The sequence below is a fragment of the Pteropus medius genome, unplaced genomic scaffold (assembly GCF_902729225.1).
Source record: "Pteropus medius unplaced genomic scaffold, Ma_sr-lr_union100, whole genome shotgun sequence".
NCBI lineage: Eukaryota > Metazoa > Chordata > Mammalia > Chiroptera > Pteropodidae > Pteropus > Pteropus medius.
Window position 1 is genome coordinate 14,615,424 of NW_024345601.1, and position 19,332 is coordinate 14,634,755.

At 36.5% G+C, this 19,332-nt stretch overlaps 1 protein-coding gene and 1 pseudogene across 1 annotated transcript in view; one reads left to right on the forward strand and one right to left on the reverse strand.

The window, feature by feature from the left end:
* NCKAP5 (NCK associated protein 5) overlaps positions 1-19,332 on the reverse strand; it is a 744,993-nt gene that overhangs the window by 362,228 nt on the left and 363,433 nt on the right. Inside the window, 1 exon segment of the mRNA XM_039874581.1 lies at positions 6,387-6,520. Within this exon segment, the coding sequence (XP_039730515.1) occupies positions 6,387-6,520 (134 nt within the window).
* LOC120612107 (uncharacterized) lies at positions 13,777-13,895 on the forward strand (annotated as a pseudogene).

Below are 19,332 nucleotides of genomic sequence, written 5' to 3' on the forward strand. Positions count from 1 at the left end.
ACTAAATCATAGGTATTTTTATTGATGGCTATTTCTTCAGAGAAGTTGTTTAGAAGTGAAAACAATTCTGGTTGGCATAAAGTTCTCTCTCTCCAGGCTTCTTCCAAACCAGTTCAAATAAATCCTAAAGCAGACAACATCAGAGCCAAGAGCAATAACGGTTATGTCTACCACAGAGGATCTTAGCTTCCTTTTGCCAGTCAACTTCCTCAGGATTCAATTTTGACTGTCCTCAACAGAAATATTTCATCTGAGCTTGGCAGGTTTTTAATCTCGACTTCTCCAGAGTCAGTTAACCAAAACAGACCTGATGAAAGCCCAGTCCCACTGAGCTTCGCTGTGATGACAACATGGAAAGTAAGTCGTCAACACAAAAGCCTGGTTGTTAGAATTTCAAGAAGACCTGGTTATAACAGCGCAATTATAACTTCACCCAAGAAATGCATTTCAATTCTAATACATTGTCTTTTAAAAAGCATAAAAAGTGTTGCAAAACTAAAATGCAATTCAACTCCCACATTTTATAAATGAGCAAACTGAGATGCAGAAAGGTCAAATTACTTAACCAAAGTTATTATTAAGATAGTTGGATGTGGGGCTAGAACCAGGTCCTAGAAAACATAGTTAATAGGAAAGTGCTCTTTGAAATGAAATTGGAACTCTACTCTGTGTTAATATTGTTTTCTCTACCAAGGATGAATAATAGGCAATACAACGTTTATGTTGTCTACTCAACAACATATAGCTCTGTTAAGAATTTAAGAAGAAACTTGTGGCAGTGTCATTTTGTCTCATGCAGAAACAGAAATAAAAAGAAATTAAGGAACATTCAACATTAAGCCAGTAGTTGTTCAGGGAGCTGAAAATGGCCTTCTTTCTTTCCATTCTCTATATAGTTGGTTTTAACTTCCCTCTGCTTTGCTCAAGAGAGAGCTTACACACTAGATCACTAAGATATACTCTTCTGACATCAAAATATGATCTGTATTATGTTAACCACGCATTCTAAAAAAGATACCATTTAAAATCTTTTCTTCCATCTGTTGTAATTTGAAGAAAATTTATCATTTAACCAATGTTGCTTTGCCATTTTAAACTGCTGATAGATTTACTCAAAGGAGCAGATGATAGGCCTCTATTTTTGTGAAGATTTAGCCAGAAATATTGCTGATAGTGTGGAAAGAGCAACTCCAAATCAATAGAAAATTGCCCTCTATATTCATCAGGAAGAATGAGGCCCTCAGTAGAGCCAGCCTCTGTGGTAGGTTAAGGTTGAGGAACAGTCTGAGATGAGAACAAACGTAGAAGAAGGGCAAAAGAGCTCTGGGCTGCTGATTGTCCAAAGATCAATGGACAGCTTTTCTTATCTCGTTATGTTTTACTCCTTCTAAAGATGTAGAGAAAATGTTCTTTTAATGTACTAGACAGATACAGGGGCAGGAGGGAATACATGGGTAGAACATTTAAGATTATATTACCCTCTTCAACACACACTTCTATACCAGGTGCTTACTGCTTCCAAATGGGCAGCAGAAAATGAATCCTAGATTCCACAATGTTTCTGAGAGCTGATAATGTGAATGGCGATCAGTGAACAAGTTAAGCAATAAAACTATCTTCATTTCCATCTCCTTGAAGTTCAGCATACAGCAGACTTGCACTTAAGCATAGCGATCAACTCTGATATGAGAAATCCCTGTTACAGTCAGCAAAAAAATAGCTTCAAGGCAGCAGATAACAAAGCAAAGAGAGAAGGTCAGAATAGGTGCAGAGAAATCCTGGAGGTAAAGAGTGAAAGCTTGGGCTCCATTTGGGCGATTTTCAACTATCCTAGTCAATTATGGGTGATAAAGATTAATTGTTCCCTTTACTTAAATTTACACTGCATAGTGCTAACACACTTCTCTCTTCTTCTTCTTCTTTCTCTCTTTCTTTCTCTCTCTCTCTCTCACACACACACATCAATACACACACACACACACACACACACGTGTGGAACATTTCAAGGCTACGAAGAAACACTAATTGATTCCTCATGATGCTTTGGGTATGATGTGATTTGCTGTCAATAGTTTACAAAATATGCTGCCTGGTGGTGGGTCTACCAGGTTGATTATTATTTAAAGCTTCAAACATATTGCAGCATAGAGCTGTCACACAATAAACACATGAATTATTCTTGCTAGTACTACTACACAATTATTAATTTCATCTGGCTTGATTCATGCCCTTTGCATGATAACATGCCCACTACAAGTATGAAGTCTGGTTGTTCTAAATTGGAACAAAATTTCCCTTCATTTATAGCTAAGCTATAAATGTGTTGCTTTGTTCATACATATACATAAGGCTTCTCTATCTGGGTTGTACATTTTTTGAGAACACATGGTGTGTTCTATCTTATTGTACACACAATCAAAATGGTTGATTGATAAGAACAGCAGCTTTCAGTAATAAACTACGCGTTGATTAGATTGATTCCAAAAGGACCGACTCCAATACATCTGCAAATCATGCATAGTTTGCATGAAATCAGTATTCTGTAGAGTTGCTTATTTCTTCATAAGTCTTTTTTTTTTTTAATCATTGTTATTCCACCTGAACATACCCTGCCTCATTGGAGACAGTGTTCCAGGTGCTTCTCCAGGTGAATCTAACTGATGCAAAAACACTTCTTTCACTCAAGATAGACTAATGAGGCTGGGGGTGCAAACACTAATTATCTTTATATAGGAGGGAATGCAGTGCTATCGCTTCAGTCTACATCATTAATCTTGGCTGGCTGAACAATCACAGTTCAAACAGTTAAAGAGAGAGTGACGACAGTGGAATTACAAGGGGGGTCACAAAGCTAATCCCATGGAAAAGATGCCCAGCCATATATATCACACAGACAATGGGTTAAACAAGCCTTGACATCTGGGAAGCATCTTTGATTTATATCAACAAATAAAACAGAGAAGGGGCAGCCCTAATAATATCACAACCTGCCTCTAAGCATCGCCTTATTGAAATGTTCCTTCATCTATGGGGAATGTTTAATTTGAAAGTACCTTTTTCATTCTTTGTATTTACATTAAAGAATGTAAATGGTCTGAATCAAGTTTGTGATGGCTGTCTGAATCGTCCTCACTGCAGGCAATTTTTGATTTATGAGCTTAGAGCTGATTATGTAACCTCTAGTTTATCTTTTTTTAAATTGCCCAAATTTTGGACCACTGCTGATTATTATACCATAATCAGAGGTTGAGAAGGAATAAGGGATTATGGATGAAGGTTTGGTGGTGACATAAAAGAGAACTACTCATTCAAATGTTTTTTGTAGATTTTTATCACCTAAATGATCTCATTATTCATTCCCACAGATTATCAGAAACGTTCAGGTTTGTCTGGTACCTTTAAGCCACCAGGACCATTATCTAGCTGAAACCGCATAAAATCAAGCCTTGGACTAATTCTTTTGAATAGCTCGTTCTGACACCTGAATTCTAATTGACACACACTTAATTGTTCCAGCTAGTTACTTAATTATTCAGTTCCCCTCCAATACTTCCTATCCCTGAATCTGAGACTCAGAATCTCCTTAACGACTGTTGAGATATTCCCATGGCTACAGTGCCATCAAACAGACCAGGAAAAGAGTTCACCTAACTCAGCTCAGGCTTCAGCATCTCATGCCTTCATGCTTCATAAAGGGGTATTAAAAAGATACAACATGTATCTAGTTAGATTTTCCCATGAACTTGCAATATAGTGCTTGACTTGAGAACCTTGAGGACTGGGTTTTTTCCTTATTTTCATTGTTATCACTTAGGCACGAATTGAGCATTTTTAATTCATGTACTGTGAAAACTCAGAAGCTGCTCAACTTTGTAGATATAAGTGACAGCAGAAGTAGTACCATCTCTAAGAATTAACACTAATTTGCACCATCTTGGACCATTGTCTGTAATATCCTTCAATATCGTTTATAAAGGACCTTCTGTGATGCCTTCTATTATGAATTTATTAGCAGAGATGTTTTTCTCTTTAATGAGTAGCAGACTTTGCCTGTGGGTTAAGAGTGACATATCCTCTTGTGTCTCTCTTTTTATCTTGTCTGCCAGGAATCTTAGAGCTAAGTTAAATGCTTATTCTCAGAAAATATGTTGGGCTATGTAAGAATGGTTAATGTGACATTCTCCTTTCATGGTCTTTATTTTCTGCTTTTATTTTATCAGCCTTATTATAAAACTACCTTTTATTCTGAGCCTCTCACAGCCTTTGAAAAGGTAAGTTATTAGCATGATTTTGAAAATAACCTCATCTCATGAACAGTATTCAAAGGAGTCTACATCTCAAAGTCCACATCTCAGATATTATCACGAAGAAAATAAGCATCAACCCCCCAGAAAGGGGGGGAAATCATGAAATTAAGTTTTTAACTCAATACAATAATTTAGATTATAGAAATTATTTATGTGAGCATTAAGATGCTGATGATGTCCAAGGGTGATGCACTATAGGCATATTCTGTAATACTGATAATTTCACAAGACTTAAATTATAGTAATGGAATTGTTTAAATAAGCATAACTAGAAATATCTTACAAATCAAAGTTTAAAATGTGGAAGGCAATCAAATGGATTAGCGGGTCTAGTTAAATTATTGTGTAATTATCTGTTATATATGCTTTGTCCTCATCTTTTGCTCATTTACATGAGTTGTCTGGTTGTAATTGGACTTGAACTTTTCAATTTCAATGAAGCTTTACATAAGAAAACTTATTATACTAGGGCATAAAAATCTTCACAAAAGCAGTGTGTAAAACCAACCACTGTTTGTTTTACATATAATTAACTTCTCTTTCAGTTTATAATGAAGATTTGGCTTTTGTGCAACTCAAATCTGTATGCGATTGTCACTTGATTTATAGCAGATGACCTCGCCTCATATAAAAATAATATACTGTGTCATGTGCCTCATGCCCTGTAAATCAATAGCTTGAATACAGAGATGTCTTAATTAGATAGTGCAAGGGTAGCAAGATCTGCCTCCTCTTTTCCTATATCATTAAAATGGCAAGTATCACAAAGAAATGCTCGTTTTAAAGTTGCTTCGGAGTAAGGAATCTATTATTTCAAGTTGGGAATTATTCGGTGAAAATTGCCATCAAACTGAATGAAAAATCGAGCATGAGGTTGTAAAAGTAATAGCCTGTGAGGGGTGGGACACCCATTTGTTAAAATATTGATTGGTGCATTTCTACAGCACCTCTATATTATCATGAGCTTGAAGAGTTGAACAGGGTATTAAAGTATGAATCTGAACACAGAGGAATCATCCACCTTTCCTATCCTGTTTCTCCAAGAAGCCTCTAAACCAGTCTGGCACGCATTCATGGAATTAGCCACAATGAGATAAATTATCTGGAGGCTCAACTGTGGTCTCTCCCTGCAAACATCTAAAACATAAAAACCATTATAAAGGCCTCATAATGAGAAAGCTATATTATCCATTACCGATCATATCCAAATCCCAATGGTTAATTTAAGATAAGGTCCACATAGTTTGCTCATAAAAATTTAAAGGCAGCATCTCAACTTGATTCTGCCTAGGAGAACCTCATGAGGGAGAAAAAACAAAAAACAAAAAACAATTATTTTCCTGATTTTGTAAATGGTGAAGTGAAATATACAAATGAATGTAAATTGTCCATCATTCGGTGACTGTATCTGGTCCCAAGACTATAATTGAACAAGTTAGTGTTTTTTCCAAAGAACTGAATAGATTTGAAATAACAAGTTGAATCTTTACCTAGCACTATACTAACTATAATTGAAAATTGAAAGATTCTGACTGTGCTGGAATTAAATCTAAGAAGAGCTACTTTTTCAGAACCTCCTTTCAAATTCAAGTTATGTCTTTCTAAAGGAAAGAGGCTCATTGATTTTTTTTTTTTTTTTTTTTTTTTTTACTACTCTTAAATGTTTCCCCTGAGTCATGAGTAACAGCTTACTGGATGATTAGATCCACACTTTTTCTGTAACTTAAAATAAGATTATGATGACCAGGGAAATTTCATCCCCCTAGTTGGCCTTTCACAGGACACGCCAATAGGCCACAAATCCACCGCATCCTACTATTAGACCCCTTGGAAAGCCATCCAGGAAGAAAAGATAACCAGGTTCAATAAAGCCAAGACTCTATAAGGTGCAAATGAAAAGTTTCAGAAAATTGGTCTAAATGCAATAGGATGGCTTGGCCAGAAGACAAGGTTTAAACTGCTTGGGGAATTAGCTAGTTAGATGCAATAGAAGTTTGCACAATGCAAATTCAAGCAAAGGTGTTATTGATGCTGCAAGAGGTGCACCTTCTGAAGCAAGAAGCTTAGTCATAACAATACCTGGAGAATTGCTGCTGCAGGCCACGCATCTGAATTCTGTTCCGTTCTGACTCCAATGTTACCTCCTGCAACCGCTTCTCACTCTGAAGACGTAAGTGTCTCTCCTCTTCCAATTCATGTATCAGCTTCTCATGCTAAAAAAGGCACAAAGGAAATGGCTTTTAAGAAGGTGTTTCTTAAATATGATGACAAAAAAATAATTAATAATAGCTGTCAGTTACTGAGTGCTAACTTGGATTTTATGTATGTATATTAATTAATTTCATCCTTGTTACAACCCCATGAAGTAGGTTCTATCATTAATCTCTTATAGACAAGGAAACCAAGGATCACAGACACTTAAGTAATTTGTCATAAAAACCAGAAGGTAACAGGTTTTCAATCCTGGCTGATTTGACTCTAAGGCTTAAATAATTTCCACTAAACTGTGCATATATTAAGATCTATGGCCCAATAATACTATCAAATGCATAATAATTCAAGTAATTATGATTGAGATCATTAGTGCCTGTTCAGAATTACTTCATCTCTTCAATCTCTGGTATATGCTTTAAAGAGAACATTACTATGTTTTATAGAAGAACCAAGAACTTCAAGTTAATTAGAACATGGAGCTCATGAGAATAAGGTTAAATAATTTGTTTTTATTTTGTCCAATTAGGTTTTCACAGGAAAAAAACTAGGTTAAACCACACAATGTATTTATAATCCCAGAAAACTAGCTCATCTCACAAATAGGCATCAGGGATTAAAAGAGGAACAGGACGACCCAGAATAGATGGTTCAGCAAAACTCATTCTTAGAACTGGTAAAAAGCACACAAGATCAGATCGTCCTGACATTACTGACTCAGACATGCTGATGTTGTTATTGATTTTGTTTTGTTGTTGTTATTATTATGTTTTTTTTAGCATGCCATGCTATTATAGTTATGGCTGTTACTAAATTAAGCACTTTGTATATAGGGTATATATTCTATGTTGAAAACCAAAGCCTCAATGCCTGATTATGAAAGACTTAAACTCTTAAAGGAAAAGAAGAGAAGCAAAGCCCTCAGTCTCCAAATTCATTAGACACTCTGACTCTGTACTATGGACCCAGATTGAAATAGGGTCCATTGCATGGGGCATATTCACAGGAAGTGACAGCAAAGATGAATTTTCTCCAGCTCTAACTCATGTGAAAAAAGTTCTCTTGAGGACCATGAAGGAAACATTAGATCATAATCTGGAAATGAATCAAGGTCCTCTGAAAAATACTTACATATGGGCATCTGCTCCTTCTGCCTTTGCTCCTTAGACAATTCTCTTCCCTTTGCCTAAAAAGTCCCCCGAAGTCTTTCTATTCAAAGCCTAAGGTTCCTTCCAGGCTCAGCTGTAAGCCATTTCCTCTAGAATTTTTTTGCTTATCACTTTATTGTTCCTTCCCTTCCTTGGGTTTCAATAGCACCTACCATCTTTACTTTCCTTTAGGTCCTCACTTATATTTTCTATTATTGTTTTTCATGTGACTTTATTATAATTCTCCATCGAAGATGAACACTTGCTTAATATTAAATCTATGTCTAATGTGCATATACACTTTGTATTACCCAATGAACAGTAGTCTTGGAAAATATATTTGCTTATTGATTATGGAGCTGGCCTTTTTCTAAGTCAGGGTTATAATGTCTACATCTTTAATGCTCCAATGGTCTATTTTTAACCCCCCACAATCGATTCCTTCTACTGGAACCAGAAAAAGAAAAATCACATCAAATCTTTATTCTGTCACTCTCCAGTAGCTTTGAAAAGGAAGAAAAACATGGTTATGGAAGAGAAATATACTAATTAAAGTCACACCTCTGTAGAAATAGTTAAAACTGCAAATTTTATATTTACATTATTTTACCACAATAAAAATAGATTAAAGTAGAAAATCTTTACTCAAATATTACACATAATCAATATTATTCTCTGTATAGAGTCACTGGACTACAAGAAACATGAATAAGTCATTTATATCATAGAACATGGAAGATCATGCTTTGATTTTAGAAATAGGCAATAAAAATGGTGCATGCTAAATTGTTCAAAAGCACATCCTAGAAGGAGGTGAAGTTCTACAGAAAAAATGGCATCTCTCTTTCTTTCAGAAGTAAAGAATGTTACATAGATACACTCACTGCTATATTAAAGAATCTCCAACATCTAATAAGGAAAAAAGTTTTCCATATGGATAATCTTTCTGTTCAATTTGTTAAAGCTTTTTCAAATATGAATAAAATGATACCCTTATAATATAAAGTTTTAGGGAATTCTAAGACTAATGAAAAAAAAATCTGTTTACTAAAATATATTCTTTTTAAATAGTGTATGTTTTAGTTAAATCATTAAAGTTTGACAAAAAGCCACACTTACTTTCAAAATATGGGCAAAAAAATTCTTACCCAAACTATAAAACATGGCTAAAAGTAGCAAGAGAGTGTATCAAAGGATTGGCCGATTTATTTATTTGTTTGTTTGTTTGTTTGTATTAACTATATCCTAGTTGTAAACAGATTTATCCTCAAAGTAATTCTGGTTTTCTTCCATGTTTTCTCTGCATCTTTTACAGCAGGGAGTTTGAAAGAGAACAAGAGATGGAGAATGATTGGGTGTCATTTACATAGTGCCACTAGGTACTGAAAAACAGTTAAGTAAAAGACAATGTCACAAAAATAAGTTTACAAAATTTCTGTGGCAACAATTCTCCTTCAAACTGCTAAGCTAGTCTGGCTTTAAGAAGCCATCTTAAGAGAGTTCTAAGGTTGTTTTTCAAAACTCACTGGGTCCCACATTGTATTTCTCCCAGTTTCATTTAACGAAATCACCTCTTTCCTGGCTTTTCTTGCCATCACACCTAAATCACCACCAGAGGAACACAAACACTGGCCTCGGGGCTGAGTCTAAGAAGTGACATTAAACACATGTCCACAGGAAACTACCAGCCACATTCTCTTCCTTCCCTTTAGTGCAGCGGTCCACAGCCTTTTTGGCAACAGAGACAGGTGCTCCTATGAGAATCTAACGCCTGATGATCTGAAGTTGAGCTGAGGCGGAGATGCTAGCGCTGGAGAGTGGCTGCAAATACAGATGCTTTGCTCCCTGGCCCACCCGCTCACCTCCTGCTGTGCAGCCTAGTTCCTAACAGGCCACTGACTGGGTACCCGGTCTGAGGCCTGGACATTGGGGACCCCTGCTTTAGAGACTCAGGCTTTACTCTCATTCAAAAGGCAGGATTGCATACTTTTCTCAGCAAAAGCTGACTCAAGATGTGTGAACTTTCAAACTTGTGTTCTTCAGCTGCTGTCTCTAACTCTGAAATAACTAAGTTCCATGAGAAAAATCTTGAATTTGGAGAACACATTACATTTTACATGTTCCCACTTTCACTGCTGTAACTATTCCTCAGAACAACTCAGCAAAGTCGGTTGTTATCAATTCCATTTAAAGATAAGAAAATGGGGTCAAGAGAGTAAAAGAGCTCGCCCAGGTTGGAAACGACAGCCCTGGGACCAGAACCAAGTTCTTCCAACCTAAAATCCCCATTTTTTCCCCTACTACAGTCATTTCTGCTTAACACTTACTACAAAACTGCAAATTTATTCCAATGCAGTTGACATATCAGGGGACAATTTGAGCATGACACAAATCTCACATTTGCTTATGCTCAATTTCATTCACGAGAAACACGAAGTGAACACAGAAAACTGCATCTCGCTGAACCTAGCGTAGAAATATACAAACCATCCAGACATCAGAGAGACCAGCCAGTACCATCAGTCCACCGTGCATGTTGTGAGCCACCGCCGTCCACAGCTGATGGTACATCTTGCCCTCCGATTTCACGCCGCCTTCCTTCAGCTGCTTCACTAACACTCGAGCCGCCAATAAGCATTTCCGGAAGCAAGCTGTGTGTCTTTCTCAGGGTAAAGTGCCATATTTAGTGTATTATTTATGTATTTCTTCATCATTTAACACATGTAAAACTTAGCTGCCCTTTTTATTAGATTCCTATCTTTTTTCATGCATCACTGACAGCTTTTGAGTATTTTGCCCCGGTTCCATTTTTCCCTCAAGCCCTGGGCCGTGATCTTTAGGGACACATATGTCCAGTTACAGCAGAGTTGACTTGACTGTACATCCCGGTGGAGAAAAAGAAATCCTGAATCAAGAGTAGAATTCCAGAGCCCTTTCCCTATTCCAGCACAAGCAAAGATAGGCCTTTTGACAAAGAATGAAATATAAAAACCAAAAAAAAAAAAAAAAAGGTTTATTAATTTCAAATATTTGTTCTCCCAAATAATCTTGTCTATATCTCACAGCCTTCACATAGACCTTAAAGTTCCTCAAATTTAATTACTATGCTCTGATTAAACCTCCAGGGAAGGAAACTCCACAATTTCTCTGGGTAAAACATTTTATATTTTTAAACTTCTCTCTTGATACTTTTCCAAGATTTGCTTCAATTGTTTCAAGTATCAAAAAACCATTTCTATCTCCATGTTCCCAAGGATTGAAGATAAATCTATAGGTTCTGACATTGTTTTCTAATTTAACACAGAGCTCTGCTTAGAAAAGAAGCTATGTACACACCCACGTGATTTAGTCATTTGCTCAGACCACAACAGTTTACTGAGTAGCTTCTATGAGCCAGAAACCAGACCAGAACAGGAGACCAGCAATGAGCCAAATAAACATGGTTTCTGACTACAGTAAACTTACTCTTACACTTACACTTACAAAGGGGAGAAGATGGGTGCTAAAGAAACTATCGCACTGATAAATACATCAGTATACACTGATGTACAATTAAGGGTTTGATGAAAGATGACAGCAAGAGGAACTGATTTTGTTTGGTGGGTTAGTGGAAAGTTTCTCTGAGGAATTAACATTTCTGTGATGATTAGACGTTACCAGGTAAAGAGAAGAGACCAGGACCCTAGGCAGAGTGAGCAGCAAATGGGAAGTTTTTCGTCACATATGGGAAGACCAAATTGAAGACCAATGTGCTGGGAAGCCCAGTGAGCAAAGGGATGGCAGTGGCATAGTAAGAGGCAGAACACAGGGGATCATGAAGGCTGTATTAAGGACATGGGGTTGCATCCTAAATAAGATAGTAACTCGTTACCAAGGTTTAATCAAGCGAGTGATAGGATCTAATAAAGACTCTTCAAAGATCTTCTGACTACTGTGAGGAGAAAGAACTGAATTAAGAAGCTAAATAACAGAATAAGAAAATATTTAAATATAGAATGGTGAATGCTGCCAGCTTCTAGTTTAGACACCACCATTTGTTAGTCAAGTGGATTTGGACAAGCCACTTAACTTAAAACTTAACTGTTTTAAGCTAATTTCCTCTGTATATTGGGGAAAATAAAATTGCCCAAGACAATTTCATAGTATCACTGTGAAGAATGAGCAAAATAATGTATGATAAAGCACTATAAAAACCTAAAAGTCCCATATGAAAATAAGATATGGCTAACTGAAGTATATAGTTTATATTATCTAATATAGTTTAGCTACTTTTGGTAAATCCTATAAAAATTTTATTCTTTAATGATCACTCAATGTTAAATAAATATTGTAGTTATATATTTATTTAAAAAGCTCAAAATGTGTTTTTTCAAGTAGATTAAACTTTAATACTGAGGAAAAATACATTTTAATTTATATGTTAATGTAAGAACTGAGACTAACTTAGTAACAGATGCCATCTAAAATATAGATAATTCTATGTTTAGACTTCTATGAGACATTATTTTTTAATCTCACCACTTAGTATGATTTTAAACAGGTGGCTTGATCTGTGGTATACTAAAATTTCAGGGGTTAGCACTAAGATATTTATACTTGATGTCAAATATAGAAAGTCAATATATATCTCTACCCTAGGTCCACCATAACATGAGAGCCACTTCCAAACACTCCATGTGAAGCCTGTTTAGTGAGTCACGCAAGGCATCAATTCATCTTAAGGTATTCTGTGATGACTTGTTTGAGAGATACATGATAGGTAATATATAGAAAGCTATATGTTTCTATTTCAAAAAATTTCCTGAAATGTGTTCAAGTTACAATACTCTTCTTGAATAACATTTTATGATCAAAGAATCATGGGAGAAATATTACCGCCCTTAGATTTAAAAATAAAAAGGATCTAAAAGACAGTGAGAAACGAAGAGGTCATTAGAAAAGGTCATAGGGATTAAATGATATTCTTGGGTATTGATGAAAAAAAATAAATGAACTCATTAAAAATATGGAATCTGGCAAACCAACTACATACTGTGCAATAAGAATTTTAAGTTAGACTATTGGAAAAGATAAGTACATTTGATTCGGTGATATAAACATAAAGCATGGCATTAATACTCAATAATCAATTCAGAACTTCAAGATCTGCTTAGGTTTGCTTATTAATTCATTCCAGACAGTCACGGATACCACCATGTGTTTACCAAAGTGCGGTGTATATTGGAATATTTTAAGATTACACAGAGACCCAGAATAACCATTCTAATTCTCTTGCTACTTCTTGAGAATCTAAAACTGACAAGTGATTTCTTTTCTTCAGAAGTTCATAAACCAAACACACAGCAGCAACAAAATTAAACTATTATATTTTCATAAAAATTAGTTTGTAATGGAAAAACTGTATTAACCAATTTCCATAAAGCCAATGTAAAATGGTTCTAAATTAAGCATTAGTTATTACATCTAATTGCAGCCTCATTTTTGCCTTTTAAACAAATTGTAATATATTTTCTCCATAAGGATCCCTGAATTCAATACTCTCATTAGTTATGTAAGATCCAGTTATCCTAGAAGCAGAGAAATAGATAAGGAACTTAAGAATTGATTTTTTTTAAAGCCCATACTGTTGCCTGTAACAGAAGAATCAGAATCAGATTTTGAGATGCTAGGATAGAAGGTGCCCGATATATATCCGCAGTGCTGATAACATCATCCAAGACAGACAAAGCTTTTATTCTAACAAAAAAAGATACAGAGCTTGCTTTAAAAAAATAAATAAAAAGTGAGAGAAGGGAAGGAAAGGTGAGTGAGAGAAACAAAGGAGGGGGGGAAGAGGAGGAAAGAAATTTCAAGGGTAAAGAAGACAGATGGGCACTAAATGTCCTCAAAACTAGACTGCTAGATAGGAGCTCTAAAAGAGAATGCTACAGGTGAATCACTCCTCACGATTACATTTTCTTAGGCAAAAATTATGTATATGTTTCTCTCTTAGCAAAAGGATACAGATGTGAACTTTATGGGAGGAGTATTTTCAGGATGAGTTGAGCAAAGAAACAGGATAAAATGGTCTAGAATGCCAAGACTGATATGAATTATAAAGGTATACTGGAGCCTATGGCCATGCTACCCTGAACACGCCCGATCCCGTCTGATCTCAGAAGCTAAGCAGGGTCCGGCCTGGTTAGTACTTGAATGGGAGACTACTTAGGAAGACCAGGTCCTGTAGGCATTAAAAACAAACAAACAAACAAATAAAAATAAAGGTATGTTGGAACAAATTATAACAAAATATTCTATCCTGCAAAGAGAGAAAATTAAGTTGTCTTTTGCTTATAGTCAGTGATCTTTATTATTTTCAACTAGGGCTACAAGTGAAGAATAAAATAGTAATACTACATTTACATAACAAAGTAATGCAGTTTTGATTTATATCATCATACAGTTGAAAAAAAAAGTAGGGCAGAAAGTTACACATTGATTCACTTCCCACATTTTTCATCACTTTAGGTGTCCCGATTTTCACTAGCATGATCCCTATGGTGGAGAAGACATGAGGTTAGTAGTCTGGGTCCTTATCGTTTTGGTTCTCCCATTAACTTGCAACTTTGGGAAATAGAATTAGCCTCTTTAGACCGCCATCCAAAAAGCTCAGGTCCTTTTAAACTCTCACATTTTATTCACCCATGAAATTAACCACAATCACGGTGACAGGGTTTAGAACATGTTACTTTAGAATATGGCACCTTGGCATGCTGAATATCGTAAGCTGAAGAAGTTCAAGAAAAAGGCAGAAGCAGGAAGTTCACTCTGACCTCCCCCATCCCTTCGCCCTTCTGCCCTGAAGGAGGTCATAAAACCCTGGAGTGAAAGATGCTCTCCCTATACCCTTATCAGAGACACAGAGAATTTGGGCCTGAGACAGCTATACAAACAAACCTTGTTAAACTAACACTTAACCTTCCTAGCTGCTCCTTCACCATCTATCACCCCTAATCCAAATCTCTCCATTTTGTCTGTTATTCACAAATTGACTCTTTCTTGGTCTGGTCACTTCTTCGGGTCTTCATTCTCTTGTGAAGGCTCTTGTGTACATGTAAAAATTCAATATGCTTTTCTCCTGTTAATCTGTCTTATATTAATTCTTAGGCCCAGTCGGAGACACAAAGAGGATAAAGGGTAATTTTCCCTCCCCTGAAACAGCAAGTAAAACATAATTACTAATGATATGAAATTATGAGATGAAACATAGTGTCTATAAAACGAGTATGTGTGCAGATATTGGGGTTAGTCAGAATATAAATTTCATCTGATAATGACCAAGGTAACTGGCATCCCTGTATGGATACTTAGGTGGGTGAAGCTGGAGATTTCAGAGGCTAAGGCCTTGGTTTTCTTGGCTGGTCTAAAACAGCCACCGTGATGTTAAAGTAACATGGAGCATTGTACAAGTGGGAAGAGAGGTGGTGAAACAGAGACCTCAGAGCATCGGTTTTAATTTGGTTCCCAAACAATTGTAGGTCTCAGTAGATCCTGAGGAGAATGACAGAATTTAAATGACTTTTGAGCGAGATAGTTCTTGCTCAGGATGGATTTCAGAAGTGAAAGGTACAAGCAGTGTCTGCTTGTTTTTTATTACTGTCATTCATTAGCAATGGTTCCTTGAATTGGAAAAGGCCTTTCCACAGGGTTTTCTGGCTCACTGACTTTCTGACTTCAATAAGCTTCTCAGAAAAACATTTCCTCCCAAATCTTTGAAAATCTGATGATTTGAGGGTCTGACCAAGGAAAGCAAGACACCGAGTTCTAAGAAACCAAGTGAGTAGTAAGCCTGGTATCCATAGTCAGTTACCTAATTCAGACACATTCTTTCCCTGACCCCAATAATTTCCTTGAGTTTATTTGGTCAAAAGGCTCAATTCTCAATTTTACCTAAAAAACAGCTTCAGTTACCCACCACCGGGTCTTTTTATAAGAAGTCAATGACTCATTCTTTTCCCCTGGTCACAGATCTTTCTCTGTTGTCATGTTAATTGATCACAATGAACAGTAGCTATTAATTATTCTCTCCATTTGGGGGTTCTCAGAAGTCAATTTTATTAAGTGCCTTCCTACTTGATTGAAGTCTTAAATACTCTTTTCTGTTCTGTGGATACAGTATATTTCATATAAGGAAGGGAGAGGGTTTCAGTTCTCTTAGGAATTTTTACTTCCAGTTTTCTGCCCTGAACCAATCGATGTACTGAATGACCTAGATTTATTCATTCCCCATTTCACTCCCACATTCTGTTCCTTTTCTGACATTATCCCAATAACCAGTGAAGAATAAGTGGCTTTCTCCAGCAGATTTAGTTTCCATTGCAAAGTCTGAGTCACTATATTTCCTCTCCTTGTTCCTTACTTTAGAGCAGGGGTCCCCAGCTCCCGAGCTGCAGACCGGTACTGGTCCATGGGCTGTTAGGAACCAGGCTGCTCAACAGAAGGTGAGTGGCAGGCAAGTGAGCAAAGCTTCATCTGTATTTGCAGCCGCTCCGCAGCACTAGCATCAGCGTCTCAGTTCTACCTTGGATCATCGAGCATTAGAGTCTCATAGGAGCACTGGTCCCTGGTGCCAAAATGGTTGGGGACTGCCGTTTTAGAGGATTCTGAGCTCTTTTATTCTCTCTTCCACACTCTAATCTTAAACTTTAGTTACATTTACTATAAAGGTTAATACTTGCTCTGCCTTCTGATGTTTTATGTCACTATCCACCTAATTCATGACTTATCTCATACACTGGTGCTCAGTTGCAAGCTAAAAAAGTAGCTAGCAATGTAACACCCTTGAACATATTTGTGTCTTTCCACAATGCTTGATTTACTGAGTGGAACCTTCTCAGATAAACCAATCAGGTACCCATGCAGTTTAAACACACAATTTACAGAGATGGAAAATACAGAGTCTCATGTGACAGAGCGAAGGGATGAGAGTCCTTAGCATCTCCAAAGCAAGCTCTGTTGACTGGCGACATGAATTGCTGCGTGTCAGTCCCAAGCCAGGGCGTCAGAAGGTCAGAGTCTTCGGCTCTACTGCACCTTTCCGTGATGCTATCGAGTCAGGCTTGAGCATTGCCTGTCTAAGGTGTTCAGCTTATATGCACCTTACAAGGTGGGATCCTCAGTTTTATCGGCTTCTGCAGAAGGGGACTGACATTTCTGTGGTTTTGGGCAATCTGGTCATACTCTAAGGGCGTTCCCACAATGTGCCAGTTGGCATTACTGTCATGGCTCCCATGGAATCCATTTTGTAAAGTCCAAAACATGCTCATTTCTTTATGCTCCCTCCCAATATTCAACTTAGTTTTTTAAACTACATGATGTCACATGTTTTGCTCAGTATTTCATTTATAATTATGATCTCCTATCTCTTTAAAGAGCATGCTTTTCTTCAGGCGTGAATTTGGCCTTGTGCTTGGTAATGAAACTCCACAGAATATTAGCATATCACTGAGCATTCCAGCAGTTCAATACATTCTTGGGGAGTTTAACTAGATCCTCTTGACCTTCCTAACTACTTCCTTGTTCTTAGCTGGCAGCCAGCTCTGGATTTGCAAAGTTTGTATCAGTTACAACTTTCAGTCTTTGATCACTCTGAGGATAATGCGATGAGATTTTCTTCCGTGTAAAAACCCCATCTATTTCACCATTTGTCATTTTTCCCTTACCATTGCCTTTGTTTGGTCACTTTTCTGCCCTCTGCCAACAGCCCAGAGATCGTAATCCTAAACCTCAAATTCAAATCTCTTATCTGACTAATCACTTTCACTCCTATTAAGTCAAAATGTCTTTTCTTACAGGACTCACAGACAGTGGCTTCCTTAAAAAGCATTTGTAATTGCATTTTTTTAAGATAGCATATTTTACTATTCATTTTGTTCACCCTACTAGATTTTCTAGAACCGTAGGAGGAAAAATCTATTCAGATGAAGAACCCTGTTTTTCTGATTGGAATCCTTATATTCCTCCCCCTTTCTTCTGTGAATGAGTATAATTATGCGTATGGAAAATTAGAATATTTGCTATTATAATTAATCATTCTTCTAAAAAAGGAGAGTAATTATAACGTCAACAGTAGGCTGTACAAGGTACTACTGAAGCTTTTGTTTTAAATCTGCCAGAGAAATGGCTTCTGGGACCCCAGTAATTAATGTTAATTTCTCACAAACACTTTTTATCCATTTGAAAAACACACTAGAATGCCTTCATACTTCCAATTTCATTGTTGAAAATCTCTCCAAATAGTTTTTAAACAAGGCCCTGAGAACATCCAGATTGGTTTTTACATAACCAGCTTCCATTATGTGACAATACCAGAGTATATTAGAAACCTGAAATTTTAAAACAACGTGATATTTAGCAGTTTGCCTTACTCTTGTTAGCAAATGCAAACTTTCACATTCTATCATTTTATTAAAAGGTCAGCTATAATATTTAAAATATCAGTGTGGAACTAATCATGAGTTTTGGCTCAATGCTTTAGTATTTCATTTCATACAATTACCAAAGTTAGAAGAAATTGAAAATATTACATATTGAATAATTAGAGTTCGTGTTATTTCAGAGAGATAAGGTTAAACAGAAATGTCATTTTTATCGGGAACCCATTAAAGGTCTATACATGAGCTGAGTGAGTACAGTTAATCTGTAGTAAGGGAAATGTATATTCTTAAAAGACAACCTGCACTTCTTTTTAAAGTGCACTTGACCCTTGGTTAATCACACAAATAGGGAAGATCATGATAGATAATTTCAGTTTCTGAGTTATAGAAGATAGTCACGAGAGGAAGCAAATAGAAAACATGGCACCACATGGTACAAATAACAGTCATGAAAAATAGGCCAATGTACACTACAGTTACCACTAATTGAATGTCTGTCTTACACATGGCTGTGTATAGAAAGGCTCACAGGAGAAGTCCCTAGGTCATGACTATAGCTCTTTCATGTGCAATTTAAGTGAGCATCAGAAATTGTGTTCTCAGGTGCCCTTTTTGTAATCTCCTGGCTTCTCTCCAGTTTCCACTCCTGTCTGAATGTTTAGCTTTCTCTTATTTGAAAGTGGTCTCTCCTGGATGGCTTAGTCAGACCTGAATGGATACAACCAAGCTGTTCAACTAGATTTCCACATGGACACATTAATATCTTTACCCTTCTATAGGTCTTACGATAAAAGAGAAATGGAAGCCTTTACACTTGGAAAGGCACTTTAGATTACTAGGTCCAAATGAGGCCCTAAAAGTTGCTAACTGTCCAGGGTGATCCAGCCCACCCTAAATCTTTGTGGCTGTGCAGAGAAGCTCCAACCCCGTCTTGGAAGTCTCCTTTTCCAGGTAATTAAGAGAAGAACAGATTTTCAAGAGCTTGGTGAAATTTTGTTTCTGGACCAATAGGGTTTATATGTAAAATGTTTATTTACATTTATAAATCGCTTTCCTTTGCAATATAAACACACACACACACACACACACATACACACACATTCAAAATTAAACCCTTAATGAAGATGAAAAAGTGACTGGCAAGATCATAAAATATTTTAATCATTATTAATCTTTAAAAGCCCTCCTAGAAAATTTGCCTCCTTCTTCAGAAAGTAATAATGTTAAAAACTAAGTTTTTTTTTTTTTTCA